This window comes from Puntigrus tetrazona, chromosome 8 (assembly GCF_018831695.1).
Source record: "Puntigrus tetrazona isolate hp1 chromosome 8, ASM1883169v1, whole genome shotgun sequence".
Lineage (NCBI taxonomy): Eukaryota > Metazoa > Chordata > Actinopteri > Cypriniformes > Cyprinidae > Puntigrus > Puntigrus tetrazona.
In genome coordinates this window covers 9,253,270-9,275,954 of record NC_056706.1, presented here as the reverse complement: position 1 = coordinate 9,275,954, position 22,685 = coordinate 9,253,270, and the positions used below count along the sequence as shown (strand labels likewise).

At 36.9% G+C, this 22,685-nt stretch overlaps 2 protein-coding genes across 6 annotated transcripts; both read left to right on the top strand.

The window, feature by feature from the left end:
* Positions 1-3,378: 3,378 nt before the first annotated feature.
* On the top strand, positions 3,379-12,333 carry nexn (nexilin (F actin binding protein)). 4 transcript variants are annotated; one of them, XM_043247544.1, is made up of 14 exons: positions 3,379-3,534; positions 4,787-5,193; positions 5,597-5,788; positions 6,219-6,303; positions 6,432-6,580; positions 7,931-8,311; positions 8,608-8,796; positions 9,149-9,340; positions 9,758-9,805; positions 10,212-10,406; positions 10,494-10,715; positions 10,798-10,986; positions 11,123-11,486; positions 11,638-12,333. In XM_043247544.1, exons 2-14 carry the CDS (start codon positions 4,819-4,821, stop codon positions 11,649-11,651), a joined length of 2,595 nt encoding a protein of 864 aa, XP_043103479.1. In that variant the 5' UTR covers positions 3,379-3,534; positions 4,787-4,818; the 3' UTR covers positions 11,652-12,333. The 4 variants fall into 4 exon arrangements, with proteins under 4 accessions (XP_043103479.1, XP_043103483.1, XP_043103481.1 ...); XM_043247545.1 differs by having other exon boundaries at positions 3,383-3,534; positions 4,762-5,193; XM_043247548.1 differs by lacking the exon at positions 5,597-5,788.
* A 795-nt stretch (positions 12,334-13,128) lies between these two features.
* mindy4 (MINDY lysine 48 deubiquitinase 4) lies at positions 13,129-18,712 on the top strand. 2 transcript variants are annotated; one of them, XR_006251623.1, is made up of 18 exons: positions 13,129-13,451; positions 13,664-13,783; positions 13,900-14,078; positions 14,173-14,428; positions 14,530-14,744; positions 15,180-15,238; positions 15,501-15,598; positions 15,688-15,804; positions 15,885-15,973; positions 16,135-16,236; positions 16,320-16,383; positions 16,492-16,557; positions 16,837-16,904; positions 16,984-17,047; positions 17,158-17,319; positions 17,489-17,581; positions 17,735-17,819; positions 17,947-18,003. XR_006251623.1 is itself a non-coding variant. In XM_043247549.1 (18 exons), exons 1-18 carry the CDS (start codon positions 13,389-13,391, stop codon positions 17,993-17,995), a joined length of 2,037 nt encoding a protein of 678 aa, XP_043103484.1. In that variant the 5' UTR covers positions 13,129-13,388; the 3' UTR covers positions 17,996-18,712. The 2 variants fall into 2 exon arrangements, 1 of the variants encoding a protein (XP_043103484.1); XM_043247549.1 differs by having other exon boundaries at positions 17,401-17,581; positions 17,947-18,712.
* Positions 18,713-22,685: the final 3,973 nt, after the last annotated feature.

The following is a 22,685-nucleotide window of genomic DNA, read 5'->3' as shown; positions in this document are numbered from 1 at the left end:
TATAATAGTTATTGCATTCCTTGTAGTACCCTTAGAATGTATTATAAATGCAGGCTTCATAGAAAGTGTTACAAAAGTATCTTCTAACACACATCACTCTGATAAGTTACAAAGGAAATTAGACCCATGAAACTAGATTTCAGGGCCTGAAACATTGGAACATGTTTCTGAATTGTTATGCAGCGTATTTCAGCAACTGTGAAGCAAATACAAGTGTTTCAAGTGTTACAATTTCTCTTTTAAACCAACTGTAAACTTTCCATCCTGCCCAGTGTCCTGCTGTGATCTGCACCTGTTCCTGTAGTAGAGTAAATGCCCAACCAGGCCAACAGCTGACTTGTTGAGAGAGGGAGCGAGGTAGACAGGAAAACAGTAGTAAAGAGTCAAAGAGAAGAAGATATAAAGAAATAAAGAGGGGTTAAATTGCATTTGACATCACGCTTCCTGATTTTTATATAAAAAATAACCAATAAACTTGTCAAGCAAAAGAAAAACATGACAGCACAGTCAAAGGCTCCATAATTTGTCCAGCTCGTGGATTTTAATAGTCCTTTAAAATGTCTAGAGCATCTAAAGTTGGCATACAATTAAATTCAGTAAATTATTATCTACAATAAATCCCCACCCTACATTTTTTCTTCTTCAGTCATTTGTTTCACTTAGATGTATGTCACAATACAAAAGAAGACATCTTTCTATTCCCATTGCAACGGGAACTCAAGCATGGGCTTGCAGCAACGGCAACAAAAGAAAATACAATTTGATACTGTAAAAATATAGGTTTGACTAAAGTTAAGTGTAAATGAATGAGCATTTCTTTTGACAGTTGCTGGGTACTGTTACCACTCTAATAAACCACCCTAAAGTGCAGCTGGTCATAAAAGTGTCACAGATCACAACTTGAGGAAGTGCCACACTGCCTCCGCTCCACCTGTATGGAGAAGTCCTGCTGTAGCACCGTTCACCACACTTAGAGCAACGAGCTATTTATACCACCTCCTATTGCAGTGTTTGTCAAGTCATGACCCTCTTAAAAAAGATACATGTGGTGTACTTTAACAAGCCTTTTTCCTCTGCCTAAAGGAGTATTTCTCCCCAAAATGAAAATGTACTCAGGCCTTCCGAGATGTAGATGAATTAGTTTTATTCCCCATCAAAACAGATTTATATAACAGCATACCTTGCTCATCAATGGATTCTCTGCAGTCAATGGGTGCCGTCAGAATCAGAGTCCAAACAGCTGATAAAAACATCACAATAATCTACAAGTACTACTCACAACTCCAGTCCATCAGCTAATGTTTTCGAAGTGAAAGATGTGTTTTTGCAAGAAACAAATGCATTATTATGGCATTATAACTTTAAACTATTGCTTCTTAATAAAACACGAGAACATATTTTACTTGCAAATGTTGCTTGATCTGTGTGTATTTATTATTAATACAGTACTTTTATTTTAGTCAGACTCTTACAAACAAGCAGCTTTCTGCTTCAAAAGATGTTACTTGATGGACTGGAGGTGTGTTAATTACACATGTGAATCATTCTGTGAACCCATTCACTGCAGAAGATCCCTTGTGCTGTAATGCAAAATTTCTCCAAATCTGTTGTGATGAAGCAGTGAGAGAAGCAGAGCGAGTATTAGCAAGCTAGCTGTCTCTATAGCTCTGATCTCTGCCCACAGGTGGGAAGCTATTTCGGGCTTTCCCTTGTTGTTCCCATTGGTCTTTCAGAGTGGAGCTTTTAGCATTTAGCATTCAGACCGAAGAAAACTGATTTTAAGAATGACTTTCAGAGGTTCAAACATTATACGGTTCATAAATATACATAAAATGGAGCCAGCACCATACATACATTTTTTTTTTGTCTTTCATGGAAGGAAATGCAACTTCTTGCATGACACTATACAAACATCTCACTCAAGCATTCTCATTTTGGATGCTTCCCAAAGCTGCAGGTTAAACCACTTTAAGCTACTAGTCTGAGTACGAGTCTTCCAGTACTGAAGATGTCACAGGCTGATGGGAGAGAGAGAGATGCATGCTGGGACTGAGTTCATGTTACAGATGACAGTGCTGTCCTTCAGGTTGAGGGGGTTTCCAGTTTGTTTTGGTTAACACTTGCTAAATAAATCATTTGAAAATATTAAAATTGACAATAATTAACAGCTAAAGGTTCTAATACCCCCTCCCCCACTCACTTGGCTGATAAGGTAAAGAAATGCAATTAATTGCCCATTCATGCCGCATCTAAAGTGTGTGCATATTAGTCATGTAACACGAATACAATGCATAAATGTACTGGAGGGAGGCATCAGAACTGTCCATCCCGAAAGCATGCTGTTGTGTCAAAGAGCAACGAGTCAATAGATCCCCACTGACAGGTCTGAACTACACCATCATCACAGCAACACGACCTGTTGGCTATTAAGTGCTTAAATAATATTTTCATTTTTGGAAAACATAAATGCAAGAAACTTACAAATAAGGTGGCCGTTTTTATTTACTTACCTTTTTTTTAAAAAAAGTAGGCTGTGTTATATGCAGTGATAGTTCTGTAGTGACCCACTGAGATAGCTGGGTTATCACACACCTCTATGTGACTGTGATAAGTGGGTCAGAACTGACTGGACAATCCACACACTCTCAAGATAAAGCCTGCTGGCTCCAACGGCCAACAATAGCTTTCCATGTAAACAAGCTTATGTTTGTGTGGAAAATATGAATGAAAACAAACCTGATAGATGCTTATATAAAGCATTCTATATGCAAACTACCCCCAATGCGTAAACTAAATAAAGTTTAAAATTTGTGTTTTGGCTTGGCAATGGAATTACCATAATTTACAGAAAATATATTTTCAATACATTTTTTGAAGGTTCTGCATGGCACATAAGGTTCAATTTTATTCAATACATATTTTGTCTAGATTTTGCAATCAGGGTGGTTATATATTGTATTTTCTCCGTGTGTGGTACAATGTTTTAGCAGCCTATAGCTCAAATATAAGCCGCAAATAATAGCCTACTATTAGACGTAACATTAGTAAAAAAAAAAAAAAAAAAAAAAAAAAAAAAATCGCCAGTGGAGCATGAAAGGTTGAATTTAACGTATTTTTTTTTTACATGCAGGCTGCCATTAAAAATACATAAACTAATGAATAAGCACATCATTAAATAATAACTTACAGATAATTCGTGTCGTTGACAGCCCGAAAATAACAATTATGTTCCAACAATTAATTTTGCGTAAAAGCGCCTCAGACTCGGAGATAAGGAGACATATGTGGTGCGACAGCTGAGGCCGTCAGCCGGTGGCGCGTGTGGAATGCGGTAGATGGAGAGGGGCACGGATATTTTTATGGATAGCGCCCACCGACACCCGACTGCGCTCATTTGACTCTCTGCCGCACGGGAAGAGAAGACTGAACCTGTGCTTGGGAATTTAGACTTGATTTTGGCATTATTAAAGTCACCGTGAACTACGGGAAAAATCTTATGATTGAAGACAAAGGGAGAATATCACTCTAAAGAAGGTAGGACATTTTACCTTAGAATATAACCCTGTGAGGCGAAAAAATTTAAAGGGCAAGTCCACAGGCGGATGAGGGCCTATGTTACATGGTCGACCTCATGACTTTACACTCAACCAGACTTTTATTTATAATTTAATTATTTACCTTACTATTAGGCTATATATTATTTACTATATTAGATTCCAAATGAATCACTAGGGGGGTTATGATACATATTAATCAATTATTGTTTAACCTGTGTGTAAAGATATATGTATGAGTTTAGGCTATTATTAAATAACAACTAAGATATAGATATTTTTTGTGACACCTTTAGCTAAATGATTTTAAAACGATACAAAAAAACCTTCTGAGTAGCTATCAAAACAAAACTGTAAAATCAATCTTAAATATGATGCATGCATCTATAGCAAGTACTAAACAAGTAAACCATGCGCATATTTATGTAAGGAATCAATGTTTGCGGTAAATGTTCAGTGTATTGCATGAATTCACATCAGCCGATAAAATTAACAGGCCTACTTTATTGGATATGTGGCGGGAAACAATGCTTAAAAATGGCAGCATTGTTTGCGGGGGCCATATGGTCTTCGTCATCTTCTAAAAGTGAGGTGCGATCAGTTGTGTGTTCAAGTCACCAGAGGAGCACCAGTTGTGTTGTCATATATGAATAGGAAAAGAGAGTGACTCAGGTATATAATATTACACATTTAGTAAATCATGCAGAATATTGTGTTTTTCTGTGCTGCACGGGTAAATGCTGCTGTTCGTCGGGATTATTGTAGGTTGGATGTCAGATATAGAATGTTTGAAATGCAAAGATACACTGTGAATAGTGTAAAGACAATAAATTGACTGTACTTTTGCACTGCAGAGACACGTCTGAATCATCTAAAATGTAGTCATTCAGTCAGGGGTCTCATGTGTGCCATCTTGGTGCTGACCTCTTCTTAGACTCATATCTCCAGATAAAAATAGCCCCAATCACATGGCCGGACCCAGACTAAGAGTTAAATTTAGGGACCTGTATGTCCCACACGGCTCCTGGTGGAGGTCCCACACACATCTGTTCTTTTGTAGACCACCAACTGACACTATCAAGACTCAAAACAGACTTTGGTACCATTTATTTACCTATGTGAAAGAAAACCTATGTGCTAAGAATCTGTAACATAATTAGTCTTGCAATGGAATCTTGTGGTCATGATGTCTTTTTCCCAATGTCAGCTTCATCTTACGTATCTTGCAACAGGCCCTGATACAGTGTGTCTTAGAAACGACAACATGACTGAAGTGATGAGCATGGCGGATGTGTCAACAGACACGATGCATATAAACCACACAAAAGACACGGACGATATAGCTGATGATATTGACACAGAGAACACAATCAGTGATGAAAACCATAAAGAAGAAACATGTGATGTGAGCATGTCTGAAGAAGTGGAGATAAAGAGTGCTGCAGATGAACCAGAGACGACCAACTTACCAGAGGAAGAGAAAGAGCCCAAACGGGAGACAAAAACCACAGGCAGGACGAGAAAACGAGAGCGGGTTTCAAAAACGAATGAGGAAAATATCAACCAAGAGGAGAAAGATGAAGAGGAGGATGAATCGCTTGATTTGACAAATATGTCAGAGGTGGCACTAAAGCAAGAGGTACAGTATGATTAGGTTATACAAATATGCTAGTAGACTATGTAAGTAAACACATATATAAATATTTCAATATTTTCAAATAATTACATGCCACTTAATTAATAAAAAAGTAAAATAATTAATAATTAACTCAAATACAGTGTATTTTTACGTGTATTGTGAATCATTTTATAAAATAAAAATATGCTAAACATTAAAATATCCAATTATAATATAACTGATATGAGTTTTTATGTTTTTATGAAAAGAAAAAAGTAGTCAACTGTGATTTATGTAATTCATAATCTTTATATAATCAGTACTGTACAGGAAATAAAAATAAGAAAAAATAGCAATATTTTTCTTCCCATTTTTCTATTTTACTAACAATCTCTCACACCTCATTTTCTCTTTTTTTCTAAAGAAACTGCTTAAAAAATCTAAGCCTGTACAGAGAAGTTATGTTCCCAAGTTGGGCAAAGAAGATGTGAAGAATAAGTTTGAGGCCATGCAGAAAGCTAGAGAAGAGAGAAACCAAAAGAGAAGTCAGGAGGAGCAAAAGAAACGCAGAGAGCAGTACGTTAAAGAGAGAGAGTATAATCGCAGGAAGCAAATGGTCAGTAGAGAAACGTGCCCAAAAGCATCTTGTTTTGTCACTTCATCTCCCCCACCACTAACAATGCATAGTAGGAGATTTTGACTTGAGGTTAATGAAGATACTGCTTGCTGGGTCTGCATTGTTTGCGTAAGATTTGGCATGCATCAATACCCGTTTTCAGGTATTTAAAAGGATGTACTGTACACAAACCTTACAAAAAAGCTTTTTATCAGTAAAGCACCCAGTATCTATGATGCCTGCTTGCTGCATGCACACTCTACTGATCCCCTGCCCATGTCACGAATGATGGCCCAATCAGCATCCGCCCCTGTAGGTCATATGTGCCTGTCTTACAAGGATTAAGGTCTGCTTGGCTTGCTACGACCAGCATGGTTTCTGATCCTGGATAAAACGGCTAACCTCACAACAACTGTCGGATCCTCCACAGATAAAGGAACTCCTCGCCTCTAGTGATGAAGAAGAAGAGGTGAAGCCAACGAAGATAGAAAAATCCTATGTTCCTAAGATTACAGGTAGGGTAAAATGAGAACAACGGCGGAAATCTCGAATATTCGATTTTAGGACTGATCCAACTTAATCTTTGTAACAGCACTTTAATCCCGTTATAGACACCAACTGTCGGCTTTCTGTCCATTCACAGGCAGTGTAAAGGGGAAGTTTGCAGAGATGGAGAAACAAAGGCAGGAGGAGGAGCGCAAAAGAACAGAAGAGGAGAGAAAGAAGCGAGCTGCGCAGGAAGCCATAGAGAAGGCCAAGATTCAGAGAGAGCTGGCCAAGAAAGCCGAGGAGGTGAGTCAGTGTGTCATGATAACAGGCTGGGGCTACAGGAGGATGCTTTTAATGCGACTTTGGCAGTCAGCTGCTTCATCAGGTCTACTATTAGAAAATCTCCACCAAAGGTTCTGTAATCCTCTGATGAAATGTAAAGTGCTATTTTAAAACCTAGCACTATATGGAAGTGAAATCAAATCATAGAATAGATTTACATTATAGAGCAATCTCACTTTGCAATAGGTAATCTGCAGTGATAACCAACCATAGTCTAACATTATTAATATAATGGGTATAGCGAGTTCAATTAAATCATTTCTTTTATCATTGTAAAATGTTATTTTATATATTTCTTCTTTTTTTTATTGGTTAAATATAATAATATACATTTTATTAATGAAATGACTCACTTTTTTATTTAAGTGTGATTTTTTTATACATTAACATCAATTAACAATGAGCAGTGTTGTAATATCCTTTATTAAATTTAGAATTTATTTTTATATAGAAATATGTTAGTTCACAGTTCATTAACTAATGTTAACAGATACAGCACAAATGTTAAGTGTAAAATCTATTTAATCTTTTTGTTTACTTGAAAGGAACATTAATCAAGTTTAATAAATACTGTGGAAGTATTGATTATTGTTAGCTCGTGTAAACTAACTGAAGTTAACAGTAAAAACATATACAATGTTACACAAGATTTCTATGACTGCTTAAAAAAATTGGCTTTGCCAGTGTAGGAATAAACATTAATATTTTAAATATAATAAAATAGAATACAGGTATATAAAAATTTTAATAACATGTTAAAATAAATGCAGCATTGCATAGTGAAATTTTGGAATGGTAACATATAATACTGAAACTGTAAAATTATATGCAAAATGATACCTAAGTGGCCTTCTTTCCATTACAAAGACAAGCCAATTTACATTCAACATGGCACTGGGTGTTAAATTTAAGAAAATGCCACACTTCCTGGAGCCAGAGTTAACAAGCATGGACAACATGTGACTGCCAACTGTTTCCCACACCACTTGCAGGCCATGCTCTATGACCGAATTAGCAATCCCATATCTATGTCTAGTATAACACAAATGAAGGCAACTGTGCCTGAAGAATGTATTCTGCTGTCAGGCCTTATCTGAAGCCTGTCTGGATGCTTGTCCATGACAAAATGTTGCGGGTCAAAGCAGTATAAGTACAAAAATGTGTTATTGCTTCAGATTAGACCTCACATTTGTTTCTGATTTTCAAAAAATCCTAAAAAAAAATGCGAAATTTCCTCATACCTTTGTAACTTCAGTGAAAAAGAAGTGTTATTTTATCTGTTTGGGTGACTTCTTGACTAATTCATCACAGGAGGGCGATGACAGTCTATTGGTAAGAGTGGTGCCTGCAAAATCACAAAAACAACCAGGAAAGATTAAGATCAACTTTGAGGACATGGAGAAGAACAGAGAAGAGGAACTAAAGAAGCGAACTGAGGAGGAAAAGAAGAAGAAATATGATGAAAATCGGAGATCTTTTCGAGAGGCCAAGCGCCGTTCAATGATTGAACAGGTGGATGATGCAGATTCTTCTTCCAAGGAGAAGGAGCCGGTGACCCCTGGTAAACTGCGTCTGACCTTTGAAGAACAGGAGAAGGAGCGACAAGAGCAACAGAAAAAAAAGGGAGAGGAGGAGGCCCGACGCAGACTGGAGGAGGAAAGAAAAGCTTTTGAAGAGGCCAAGCTGGGCATGGTGGGTATATTTTCCACAACCAGCAGGTATATGAATTTGCATTTACAATATATAGAGTGGCCACTTTTTTACTATTTGGATACTTAATGGAATAGATAATTTGCTAAAGATTTACTCACCTTCCAGAAAGTACAGTGAACAAGATTTCTATGATAAAAACATCACAATAATCAACTGCAGCCCATCAGTTAATGTCTTTTGAAGAAAAAAGCTGTGCGTTCGGAATAAACAAATCCATCATTAAGATTTTTTTACTTGGGAGTGTAATATGAATAATAATAAACTATTTATCACAGGCCCAGGATGATGAAGATAATCAGGATTCAAAGGAGGAAAAGGAAGAATTCAGACCTGGTAAACTTCGTCTCAGCTTTGAGGAGGTGGAAAGACAGAGGTTGGAAGAGGAACACAAGCGAGTGGAGGAAGAAAGGAAAAGACGCATTGAAGAAGAGAGAAAGGCCTTCGCAGAGGCCAGAAAGAGCATGGTCAGTAGTTTGTGTGCTTGTGAAACAGCACCATAGTAATATTATTTTTGTTTGTTTGATTTTTTTTTAATGTGTACTATGGTAACCATGACATTTTTTGACAGCAATGTATAAGAGTGTGATGTTCCGATCAGGCCTATGTAATATTTAAGACATAAACCGCTCACTATTATTACAAAAGGTCATATAAAACATGTAAGAAATGTCTGATTTGAAATATAACAGCTGCAATCTACAATCAGACAAGATTACTAACTTGGCTCAATCAGACAAGTGGTGAAAGTTTGATGCCAAATCACAGTCTCGACTCATCTTAACTCATTTTCCCCAAACCTAATATATTGATTCGCAGGTTGTAAATAATGATGATGACATCCTGCTGGCCATGATAAACTCAGATGGGGCTAAACCCGGGAAGTTGGCAATCAGCTTTGAGGATTTGGAAAGACAGAGACGAGAAGAAGAGCAGAAAAGGAAAGAGGAGGAAGCCAAGCGACGCCTGGAAGAAGAGAAAAGACTTTTTGCAGAAGCTCGCAAGAATATGGTAGGACCATGCATGAGAGCTTATTTGCACATGCACAGTCCGTTTGCATGCACTAATTTAAAAAATGTAATTGCACTAATTAAAAAGTCCATTATGGGCTTAGATTTAGCATTCTGTTCGGGAAACTATACAACTGTTCTGCTTATTAATAATATTGCATAAACATACATTGTGCTGCATGTTTATTGTAACGCAATCTGCTCATTATATTTATATCATCTGAGCACATGTTGTCTCTTAGCTAACAACTGTTAACCAGTGTCAATTTCAATACATCAAGTTGGTTATGGTCTCTGATTCGATCTAAAACAATTAATTCAGATGCTAATGTGAACACATGTCCAAATCTCCAGTGTGCTCAAATGGTATACCTGCTGCAATGCTTGCCTGTTATGCTTTTCAAATTGTGTCTTTAAGAGCCCTGGACTGGATCAGGATAATTTGGCTGGATATGGAGATACAGAAGTAAGAAACTTTTTGAAAGAAGACACAGCTATTCTGCTAATGTGAAGGATTGCCACAATGATTAAATATAACCCCCCCTCCCAAATTTTAAAATTTAACTTTCTATGGAATGTGCATCAAACACAAACTGCAGTCAAATCTTCTAAAAATCTTTCAAATCTACTGAATATTGAATTGTAAAGTAATATAATCATATACATTTAACATATGTACCTAGCATAGTATTCATGATGTTTGATTACCTGTGAACATATTTTGATTATAAATTCAGCATGTTTAGTTATTCTCAGTCAAATATAACAAAAAGGATAACAGCACGCAACACAGGAAAACTTTCGTTGCCTGCACAAGTATGAAACATTAAATAACATTAGTTGATGAGGTGTTTGTCTCATTCTTATGACAGGCGCAGGATGATGATGAAACTCTGGTGAGGACAGAGTCACAGGAAGCAATGCACCCAGGAAAACTAGAAATCAACTTTGAAGAGATGCTGAAAATGAAAGAGGAGGCAGAGCGAAAACGCAAAGTGGAGGCCAGGCGCCAGAAAATGGAGATGGAGAAGAAAGAGTTTGAACAGCTACGACAAGAGATGGGCGAGGTCAGCTACACGTGCCACTAAAATTATCAATACGCTTACAATTTCTATATGCTTCACTTATTTACATGTTTTGTGGGTCCGATTCAGGATGAGATCAATGAAAGCTCTGAGGTGGTGAGCACCGAATACGAGGAACTAACAAAGCTGAAGCGAACAGGCTCCATCCAGGCCAAAAGCCTGAAATCTAAATTTGAGAAGATCAAGCAGCTCACGGAGGAGGAGATCCAGAAGAAGATTGAGGAGGAACGAGCAAGAAGGAAAGAAATTGATGAGAAAATCAAGGAGAGAGAGGCAGAGCGCTGCCAGGAGGTAAAGGAACGAGGGAATTGCTCACATTTTCATTCCAGCTAAAGAGCATTGAAATGAGGAAATTTGCTCATTTCTTTCACAGGATGAAGATGAGGATAAAACAACTCCAGCTAAACCAGAGGATGTCCCGTTCAAACAGAAAGTGGACATGCGTGCACGATTTGAACAAATGGCCAAGGCCAGAGAAGAAGAGCAAAAGAGGAAGATAGAAGAGCAGAAGTTACAAAGGATGCAATTTGAACAACAGGAAATTGATGCTGCTCTTCAAAAAGTAAACCTCTCCTGGGCTGCTTTGTTTAAGAGCTAAATGGTGGACTGACCTCTACACTAATGCATGGCAGAGCTGCATGTGTGTGGTTTCTGTTTTTTTTTCCGAGTGTGAAATACTTTGTCATGTGTCTTGTCAGAAAAAGGAAGAAGAGGAGGAAGAAGAGGGTAGCATCATTAACGGCTCTGCCGCCTACGAGGATGAAGAGGACCATGCCAGGTCCGGTGCTCCGTGGTTTAAAAAGCCTCTGAAGAACCAGTCGGTGGTCGATGCAGAGCCCGTGCGGTTCACAGTGAAGATCACAGGAGAACCCAAACCAGAGGTCACCTGGTGGTTTGAAGGTGAGCCGCTGCCGGACTCTGAAGACTACCAGTACATTGAGAGAGGGGAGACCTACTGCTTGTACTTGCCGGAAACGTTCCCAGAGGACGAAGGAGAGTACATGTGCAAAGCCGTCAACAGCCGAGGAACTGCCGCCAGCACCTGCATTCTCACGATTGAAAGTAAGCTGCCCTCCGTCGTCACTAACCACCTGCATGCTGAGATTTCTTATGGCCTCTCTAACCTCGACCGGATTGCACGCTCCGCTTCCCCTCAGTTCTTCTTCTTTTTGTTAATCTGTGGTTCTCTGTCTTCTTGTCGTTCTCTTTCCAGCTGAGGACTACTGATGCTCTCCTTCTCTGGAACTTTCCCAGACTTTTTTTTTTTTATTTTATAAAAGTTCATTTCTGAAGGTAGGGCCAAAAACCAGCGAGCTTTTTTTTTTTTTTTTTTTTTGCCATTCCTCCTAAAGATGCTCAATGATGAAGTGCAATCTGTTGTTTACATTAGATACAGCACTCACGGTTAGCAAAACAACAAAAGAATCCATATTTGGGATGAATTTGTGCCAAAAACACAGATACTGTTCCCATGATCTTCTTGCCTAAATACATGGCATAGCTGAAAAAGAAATCCAGTTAATTAAATCCAGTTATATATGTACAAAATATAGCCACCTTGTCACTGAGGAAGGATTTCATACCCATGTAATTGAATGAATGAGATATTACTTGAGAGTTTGATTCAGTATCTGTGAAGGGGATGTGGTTGCATTTTCTTTGTTAAATTCCTGTAAGCACCCCTGTTTAAACTCAGATGTTTTTTTTTCCACGTTTTTATCTGAGTATTTAAAGTTTTGAATAAAAATGTACACATGGAGCTTTCATAACCCCGGATGTTATTATGTTAAAGTGTAGTGAGTAAATTAAATGTATGGACAGTGTATGTAGGTTAGCAAAAGGTGATTTTAGGTTGTAGGTAGAATATTTGTGTAATGTACAAAATTATAATAAAATTTATGAAACTGAAGATGTTGTCTGTTTTATGAACTAACACCTTTACACCTTTATACCAATTCATCCAATTACAGTTTCTAATAGAATACAATTCATGATTGTCTGTAAAAATGCTATTTTTAGGTATTACACAATGCAAATTGATATATATATATATATATATATATATATATATATATATATATATATATATATATATATATATATATATATATATATATATATATATATATATATATATATATATCAAGTCTTTTGAGTCTTTTAGTGTCAGAACAACTTACAAAACAAAATGGAAAAGCTCTGGTTTTTAAGTTTAATTTTGCAATAGTCAAAACTGATTGTATTATGAAATGTGTCTTTCATCTGTTTTTCCTCTTTCATAACAGACCACTCATCTCAACCAACTCAAATAGACATATATCGGATTTTCAAACTCAGACTCATTGGAGACTGTTCTGCTATACATTATCATATATTCGAGCATACAATTTCCTACTTTATCTTCCGACTAATTAGATCAGTTAACTTTAAAGATGGAGATATATTTATGGTTTATTATTCTAAATGATTAATATAATATACAGCAGTCCTCTCCACACTTGCCACCTAAACAGAATATTCTCCAACCAGAACACTGTAGTATTTTGTGCTCACTTTTGCCAACAAAAATGCAAAAAAAAAAAAAAAAAAAAAAAAAAAAAAAAATACGTCAAAACAATTTTCTTCTTTGCAAACTGTAGCAGTAATACAAGTTATATCCTTAGGGAGGCGCAGCTGCTTCATTATTCCACGCACTATCAACAACAGTCTGCTGGTAACTATAGCAACAAGGCAAAAAGCTAGACCGCTAGTTAGCAGCAACACTCTGCAACTTACATTGTTTCATTTGTTCCCCAGTCAGTTCATAAAAAATTAAAATACCACGGTGAAAATGCAGTAACCGCATGTAGGTAAAAACAGAACTTATACCGACTAACAGTGCTCGATGTTTGTGTGTGCCGTTTGGGGATGTTTACATCGAACTAGCCAACTTGCTACCTCGTTACCGCCGTGTTATTCTGATCCATGATGGGCAAAGATGTTGAGGAAGTCTCCGCGTCTCTAGTACGGGAGTATCTCAGTCGAAAGGTGGGTGACGGATCAGTTTATTCTGTTTGGAAGGCTTGTAAACATGGTACACAAGCTAACAAACGTTATCCTTCAACACTGAAAGCAGCACTGTAGGTGATCAGTAAATATATTTACTTAGCATGATATACGTGCTGTGTATTTTAAAGATAGATTTCTTCTGTAAATGTCTTTGTTCTCTGGGTGGATGATGAAATGTAAGTTGCTTGCAGGGCCTGAAGAAAACCATAGCTTGTATGGATGAAGAGCTTCCACGAACTAATTCAAGCATTAATAACAGATCAGATCTGCGCAGAATACTTCACCTTGAGGGCCTTTACAAAAAGAATAAGGTACGAAGGTGATCGACATCTGCACCACTGATCTATAATAGAGATATAGATCAGTGATCTTCGCTTAAAAAAAACTAAGAAAAAACAAAGAGGCTTTAAAATGCATTTGTGTTTAGGCAGAAGAACATCCTTTGAATTCCATGTTGGAGATGATTGTGAAGGACAGAATAAGTGAAGGTGGCAAAATCAAAGGATGCCGACATGACAGTCAAACCACATCCAGTATTTCGATAGACAGGACTAGGAATGTAAAAAGAGAGGATTTTATGGAAAATCTTTTGTGTGACACTTCAAGGTATTTATTTATTTATTTTTAAAAATCCAGAGTGCTTATTTGTTTGAGAGTTTGAAGATGTGTTGACAGCAATAAACATTCACCTTTTACCCAGGTTATCTGAAGGCAGTGCGTCACAAGTTATTGTGCCTTCCCAAACGTCTTCTGAAAAGCTGCGCAATAGCTTTGCTGTTCACCCTGAAAGTGAGAGAAGTATGCACTCTTTACCTTCTAGCCAGGATAGTCTCTTAACAGTATCAAAAGAGGGAATTCTCTCTGAGAAAAAAGTTGTAGACACCGACAGCCAGAAGAACAGAAGTAGCAGGATAAGACGGGGCATTATGGCGGGTCCGATTGTCAGCTCCGCGCAGGTGATGAATGTTGATTAGTTGAGTTTAAAAGTTATTTGTTTCATTTATTTTATTCTACATTATTCCTTCTTAACAGCATTGCAATGCTTAATTTTCTTTAGGAAAGTAACAGGAGGCATCCAACTCGAAAAGCACCATCATCTGTTATATCAACCCTGGAGCACTGTAGAGAAACAGCAAACTGGACAAATGGTGTCAATTCTACAAAGTCTATCTCATCAGCCCCTCTTGAAGAGGGCGGCATGTTTTCTAATTTACATACAGGAAGCGTAGATTGTAATCGACATGAGAGGACGTCAGATGTCAAGCATGGCTTGTAAGTTTGTTTGAATATGCCCAGTACTTAACCCGTGTCTGAGAAACCTGCTCTACATATTTATGCAAACCTACATTTGAAAAATTGGTTTGAAAAATGTCAAAAGTTTTTAATTTTTGAGGCATTAAAGCAGTTTAAATTATAAGGGTGAAAGGTGGGAATGATTCTAGGGCCCTATGGGTCCAGGGGGACCCACAACAGTTTCTGAGTGTATATTTAATAAGATTAGGGACAAAAAGCAGTTCACAATTAGGGGGCCCAGAATCCCAACCTACAACCTTAAACGTAGGCATGCATTAAATATGAGTGAAATTTCTTATACATAAAACAGTATGGCTCTAAGAATATGAAATTTTCGATGATAAAAGAGGCTGTTTATTCTCAGCGGCAATATGTCAAGTGTGTGATTATTAACTTTTATTGTTTCCTCTCCAGAAAGAATTCGGCACCCAGCCCAAAACTGGATGGACTCCATGTGTTGGAAATGGTTTTGGGTAGTGCACCTAAAATCTTCAACAGATTACATTTTGTATCATAGCCAGTACACTAGCAGCTGTTGTATTGCTTTAAAATAAATGAAGTGCAGTTTTTGTCCACATTAAATACTTGTGCAGTTGTCCGCTTTTGATATTTATTTTTCTAATCCTATTATTTTTGAATCAGTGCAACTAAAATGTGCTTCAAAGCAATCTGTTTTTCAAAATTGTATAGTTTTGAGACACCTCGCACTGTTTTATTATTATTATTATTTTGCAGATGACGTGGAGAATGAGGATAGCCTGTGTGATGTTTCTAGAGCATCCATGCCAAAACTTAGTTTGGACAAGACTCCCATGGACCAAATGACTGCCACTGTGTGTATTATCGTTTTAACTTCCTCAGACCATTATCTGTGATATTAGGCCAGTCTGATATGATATCCGTGCTCTCGTGTCAAATTTAGGCTCTGAAGGAGATCATCTTTGGTTCTTCTATGGCTTGTTTCACTGAGGAGTGGAAACAACAGAATTTGACCTTTTCAGATATTCCTGGTTTGAAGTATGGGATTGTACAAAAGAAGGTACAGTATTCCCGACAACCTTAAGATTTAAGGTTGTTTTGGTGTGTAAAGCGTTGGATCTTCTTGGATTGTGTTATCAGGGAGGACCGTGTGGAGTTCTTGCAGCAGTTCAAGCTTGTGTTCTACAGAAGCTTCTGTTTGAAGAATCAAGCAATGAATCATCAGAGAGGTGCGTGTGAACATCAGTCATAATTTAGCAAATTTTTGTCTTTCTCAAATTTATCACTATAATACAGTTTTCATAGCTCTTGGTGATCTGAGATTTATTTGCAGTTTTGTACAAAAATCATTTGTATTTCATCGATGTCTACATTTTTGTTATGTCACTAGGAGATTGGAGGTATCAAGTGTTTTACGGACTAAATGTTTGTCTCTGGCTTTGGCTGACTTACTGTGGAGAGCAGGGAATATGAAAAGAGCCACAGTCGCAATGTAAGGGTCACACATTTAAAATGATCACTTCTATTTACGAACCCGATGTTCATTTCTCAAATGTAAATGACCTGTCCGTGCAGAAACACAGGAAGAAGTCTGTTCACCCCAGTTGGACGCTACAAATCAGATGGTATTCTAGAAATGGTGAGGACATTCTTTGACCCTTAAATTGCCTTCTAATTGCTGCTTAATCTTTTGATGACTACATATTTCTCTTTTGTTAATAGATTTTTTTTTTCATATTCCACATAGATAACGTACGTCACTGTGGAGACCTTAGATGATCTCGCTTTAGTTCTTGAGCAACATGTTAGACAGGTAAGTCTGCACTTAAAATCCTCATGACACATGCTGTATATTTCTATTACGTGTAGAATGTGTATTTTAAAAAAGGTATGAAATATAACGTAGCGACACTATTATTGTTTATGATATCGTTGTTATTTATATCTAGAATGTTTAAATGTGTAAACAGGATTTGTATTCGAGGGCATTCGGTTTTAGTCTTGAAGCATTTTAAGTGATATATCACCTGTTTAATAGCTCTCAATGTGATTGATGATGGTAATTAGTAGCAGTTTTCTTTTTTCCTTTTAGTTTGAGTCTGGTCCCTTTGGCTGTATCCTGTTTACAGTCTCCGCCATTCTTTCCAGAACTATTGCAATGTGAGTTTCCACCTCTTTAACTCAGACTGTTTACTTTCATGTGTTCACAGAGCTAATTGATTTGTTTTTTATGATTTAGTATAAAAAGTGATATGGATGTGCCAACTTCCACCCTCATTGGAGCTCACGGCTACTGCACACAGGTCTCTTAATTGACACAGTGTTGTTTGCTTTTTGTACAGCTCCAGCATGTACAGTGATCTAATATGATCAAGTCATTAATTCTTATATTTTCTCTATTATTTTTCTTAAGGAATTGGTAAATCTTTTGCTTTGTGGACGGGCAGTTTCAAACGTCTTTAATGATGAAATGAAGCTTGATTCCGGAAATGGAAATTTTACACTTCTGAAGGGAATTAAAACACGTTGCAATATTGGGCTGATGTCTTTATTTGAGCACTATAATATATGCAAGGTAATAAGGCTTCAAACGCTGTAACGTATACTTAGATGTTATATACAAATTTCTTATATTCAGATGCTTCTTTTTTTAAAGATTGGATCTCACCTCAAATCTCCCAAGTTTCCAATTTGGGTAGTGTGCAGCGAGAGTCATTTCAGTGTGCTCTTTTGCCCCTCTGAAGATCTGGCAACCGATCACCGCAAAGAAGAAGAGTTTGACTTGTACTATTATGATGGGCTGGCCAACCAGCAGGAACCAATTAGATTAACAGTCTGTGAGTCTCACACGCACGAAACAGACACTGATTGTATTATCTGTAGGATTTTGGGGAAAAACAAAATAAACACAACCTTTGAACACTTGCTTTGTAATTAGGCTTTATTATAAATCAGTATTAAAAGGCCTCGTGTGTTTTGTATCTGAACAGATCCACATTCTGCTGCTGGTGCTGCTCAGAATGACGACGCAGACAGTGATCTCATTCCTCCACTGGAGCTCTGCATCAGGACAAAGTAAGTCTTTTATTTCAGCAGTGCTCAGAAGTGTATCTCGTTTTCAGAAGGTTCTCTATAACATGTAATTTTGATATTGTAAAATACAAACATGTGGCTATATTAATGCTTCAAATATATCTTACAGATGGAGAAATGCTGTGGTCAGCTGGAACAATACAGATCCCATTCTTTGATAATGCACGTAAAGGAGATTTTTATTTGACCTTGTATGATTTTATCTGGTTTCAATTAGGTTTTATATTCAAAAAATGCATGTGTTTAGTGTTTATTTAGTTTTGATTGCCGTCATTCTTAATTTATAGTATTTTCATCAGTTTGGTGACCCTCTTGCTTGTTTTATACTTTATATTTAAGTCTCTCATAGTGTTACATTGGAGGTATGGCATAAGGAACTGTTATGTTTTGTCTTACTTTATTCAAATCATGAGGAAATTATCAGTGAGAATGACTTGTGATGTGTTAATAATTGGCATTGTTCATTCTCTAGTAATTAAAGGGATAGATTACTCAAAAATGTCAATTCTGTCATTGTTTACTACCTCCTACCATTCCAAACATATGTTTATGACTTTTTCTCTTCTGAGGAACACAAGAGAAGATATTTTGAAGAATGTTGGAAACCGGTTTGCATGACAATTAAATTGTGGACAAACATCTGACATTTCTAAAAATGTCTGAAGAAATTCATAGTTCATAGAAATGTATCAGTTTTTTGAAATGACATGAGGGGTGAGTGTATTTAAAATTTTTGGTGAACTATCCCTTTTACTGTGTGCAAGAAAAAGGTTTCTAATGAAGATATACAGTGCACCTTGCATGGTGAAGACTCTTTGGTTTACTAAAATGTCACAAGAAATGCATCATAGATATTAAATCTTCCTTGAACTGGATCAATGAGTTATGCCAGTGTCTCCTTAGAGCTCTCTTCATTCTGCTTATGGCATTAGAGGACCGTTTACTCTCTGTTGGATCATTTATTATTTCTGGTGTAGTATTTCTGTCCTAGTAATGCTATCATCATATGACTATAATTAGTCATTATAATTTAGAAGTGTAATTTTAAAGTAATAGTGACACTTTATTGTAAACGTACCTTATTTAGAAAATCAACTAATTCAAATGTTAACATTTTATCAAATAATCATAGCCCTGTAACAACAAATTGAACTAAGCAATAACTCATTCAATCAACACTGTAACTCCATTACAAGATGTTTGCGTGATCATTAATCATATTTGTCAATACAAAAACAGTCTTTGTGATGCAGCGCAGAAGGTTTAACTGCAAACCTGCAAAAACAGATTGAAGCAGTTGGTGACTCACGAAATATTGCACACATAACCGAGCATATAATGTCCACCTCTGCCACCAAAATGGGGCTGAATAGTTATGCTTTTTTATGCAACTTTACTCAGGGTCTCATAGTTGGATAATAGTCTAACTCAGTCTGCATCTGAGGTTAAAGCCTGAACTAAGAGTTTTGGTGTTATATTGCACTTATGCCTGGAATTTGAGATATGCTTACAGCATAGTGGACTGATAACACAAATGTAAACACAAACATTGTGTTGTTTTTCCACCAGTCGAGTGTTAATGGCAACACAAACATCCCTGATCTTATAAACAGGCATGCATTTTAAAGGAATTATGCCTATTTCCTGGCAAAAGTATATCATGCTTTTACAACATCTGACTCTGATCACTAACTCATTCACTTTGATCTGTATTTTCCTTCCACACAGCTAAATTGCATCACGCCATGCAAACATATCGCTGTGAAACTTTCAACTTGATTCCATCCTGCAGCTGAAAGTGCAAAAATATTTTCTCTTACAAATTATGGCCATGTCCAAAGGTCCGATTTAGTGTCCTTACTAACTGACTGCTAAATCAGTGACACTGAATTCCCTCTCTTTCTCTCTCCCTGTGTGTGTGTGTGTGTGTGTGTCACAGTACTCAAACTGTCCTCAAGGTGCCTCTGTTGTGTCATAAATCCAGTTTTAATCACAACAAATGTTTGTAATATAAAGTAAAAGCACAAAATCTGAAAATAATCAAAAGGGATTTGTTTGACAATGACAGTTCATGTTCACTTTCTTTTCTCTATACTTTTTATTTTTGGGCTCAATTGCAACATAGCAACATTCATAATCCTTACAGACTGACATCTCAGACAACAGTCCTGATGTTATCATATGCGAGTCTCCTATCCGAGGCTCCCAATCATTTTATAAGGGCCATCTGGTGTTTTTATTTTTAGGGCCCTGATAATGGAACAATTTCCACCCACACATGGTGATGTCATAAATACAGAAAGTATCGGTCGTTAACCCACCATGGGGATATATTACTCAATTGGCATCATTTAGAAGCGGTAAGGAATCTAGTTAGCCCTAGTGCTGTTCTGACGTTGCTTCCTGTCAATGGTGGATTCAGTATTAGGCTATATGTTCTGCTTTTATTTATGCTCTATGTAAATTTTATTATTTGGCTTTGCTTTTTAGAGGGCATCAACCATCAGTCATAAGCTGAATATGCTCAGGAGTTCTGGTGTAATCAGTTTTACTTATTTTGGCTGAACAAATATGTAAATAAAATAATAATTAAAAAAAAAAATCTTATATTATTGTTATTATAACCACACTAGTGCAATTGGTTTTAGAGTTTAATGCACTGTACTAACTAATGAATTGGAAGTCATACACATTCATAGAAAATTATTTACTACCGCTTTGTGAATATATATATATATATATATATATATATATATATATATATATATATATATATGTGTGTGTGTGTGTGTGTGTGTGTGTGTGTGTGTTAAGAGTTTGCTCCCAAACTTGCCTTGTTGCCATTATGTCTTCATAGATGAAGAATATTTACATCACCTGTCTCTTTTCATTCATGCCTGAGTATCACAAGCCAACAGCCGCAAAATGAGTGGAGGTGGTGAAAGATTCCCGTGTGATGTGTCAGGAAGGAAGAAAGGAAGATTTGGAAACCTGACAAAAAACACGTCCTGAGGAGCTGTAGTCATGTGCATGCACTTTGGGACTAAAACCTAAGGCCCCTACTGAACATCAAAAAGAGTTTAAATGCTAATGCCACTGAATGGCAACCCAAGTTAAGTGCTGAATTAATTAAACGAAAGCCTGTCTATAAGATCTTACACTATGCACGTCAAAGTATTTGTCTGGGTGGTATTGATTTGAGTGTCAGCTAATTCATATTCATGTTTTGTATTTTTTTTGTATTTTTAAATTGGTGTTAGTCATAAACTGGCAAACACAAAGCTTGGCCCTGCCCCCTCTCACTGATGTATGAACCATAAATCGTTAGACCACACAAAATAGATCAAGGGTCTTTCAGAAGGAGATGTGTGGGTTTAAAAAGAATATGGAATCAGCTATAAATAACAGGACAGGGCCCCTCAGGATCTTCTAATGGGATTAAAATGTTTACTTTGCAGAGTGTTGCCTCAGAGGCAAAATTATGGAGTACGTCATGTTTCATTTCAGTACAAGCATCCTTTCCTTTCCTCATCCTTTTCCTGAAGAATCATTTTTATGTCAGACTGGTTTTTATTATCATTATTTAGAGTGCAGCAGTTGTTAGACTACAAGAGTTCACTTCAGTTTTTTTTTTGTATGTATGAGATAGATAGATACTCACTGAGGCTGCATTTATTTGATAAAATATATACAGTAAAACAACAGTCTACTATTGTAAAATTTTATTACATTTAAAAATAAATTTGCTAAAAATTTCATTTACTTCTGTGATGTTTACAAAAACTGCATTCACCCAGATCAACCATGTTGATACTTTTTTAGCCTAAATATTTATTGGAAATATATCAGCTACAGTCAACATTTTATCTCAAACTAACTTTGCATGTTTGATGCATTTTGTCTGGTAGCTGCATGTGCACTTCAAAACTCAAAGTATTAGCAGAAAATAAACACTCACTCACTTAGTTTGACCTCCTGAACCAGTCAACATTTTATGCATAAGTTATGCATCATTATTCACTTATTTGCAGGAAAAGATAAAAGTTTTCCATTTTTTAAAAGTCCTGTTTTAGGGCACAGCCTATATCGTTTTCGTGGAAAGTGCCTCATGCACTTATCACCTTTTTCCTGACGCAAAAATGGGCGCCGCCATTTGTAAATTGTATAGGTATAGCTTCCGGTCACATCCGCGTCCAGCTGTTTTTAGCTGTACAAAACAGTGTGTTTTGCTGCTTGATATTGACAATTGGTGAGTCACGTTATGTCATTTTAATGTATTTGCCTAATTATGAACACACCGGTGTCTAGTGCAAACAGTTTTCCTCGTTATTTCGCTATAGCGTCTGACGAACCTGAACGCTCATCCATAGGCTTACTTCCGCGTTCATTAAAAAGGTGGACAGTGTTGCCAGAGGACAAAATATGGGCTGCTTTGGGGTCAGTTTGGAGGTTTTCAAACATATAATTTGTCAACTGAAAAAACGCTGATAGATGGTTAACATACAAGCCCAAGTGTGCATCTACTGCATCCAGTAACACGCTCCGGTGCTGTGCTGAAGCTGACTTCGCGGCCGAGCTTTTAGACAATATCTAAGGACCAGCAGGCAGACGTGATGATTCATGAGTGACGGATCTGATTTTGCATGTATAACTGTGTAAGTGAATTCCTAAATATACGTTTAATAAAGAATGGAGAGTGTTTATGCTCTTAAAACGTGAATTAGACCTGTTAAAGGAGTAATGATTAACTCAACTCCGAACTTCATAGAACACTTCCTCTGGTTCTGTGGGAAATTATAGAGCGATGCGAAGGTAAGAGCATTTTTATAGCTAAATTGTTTATTGTTT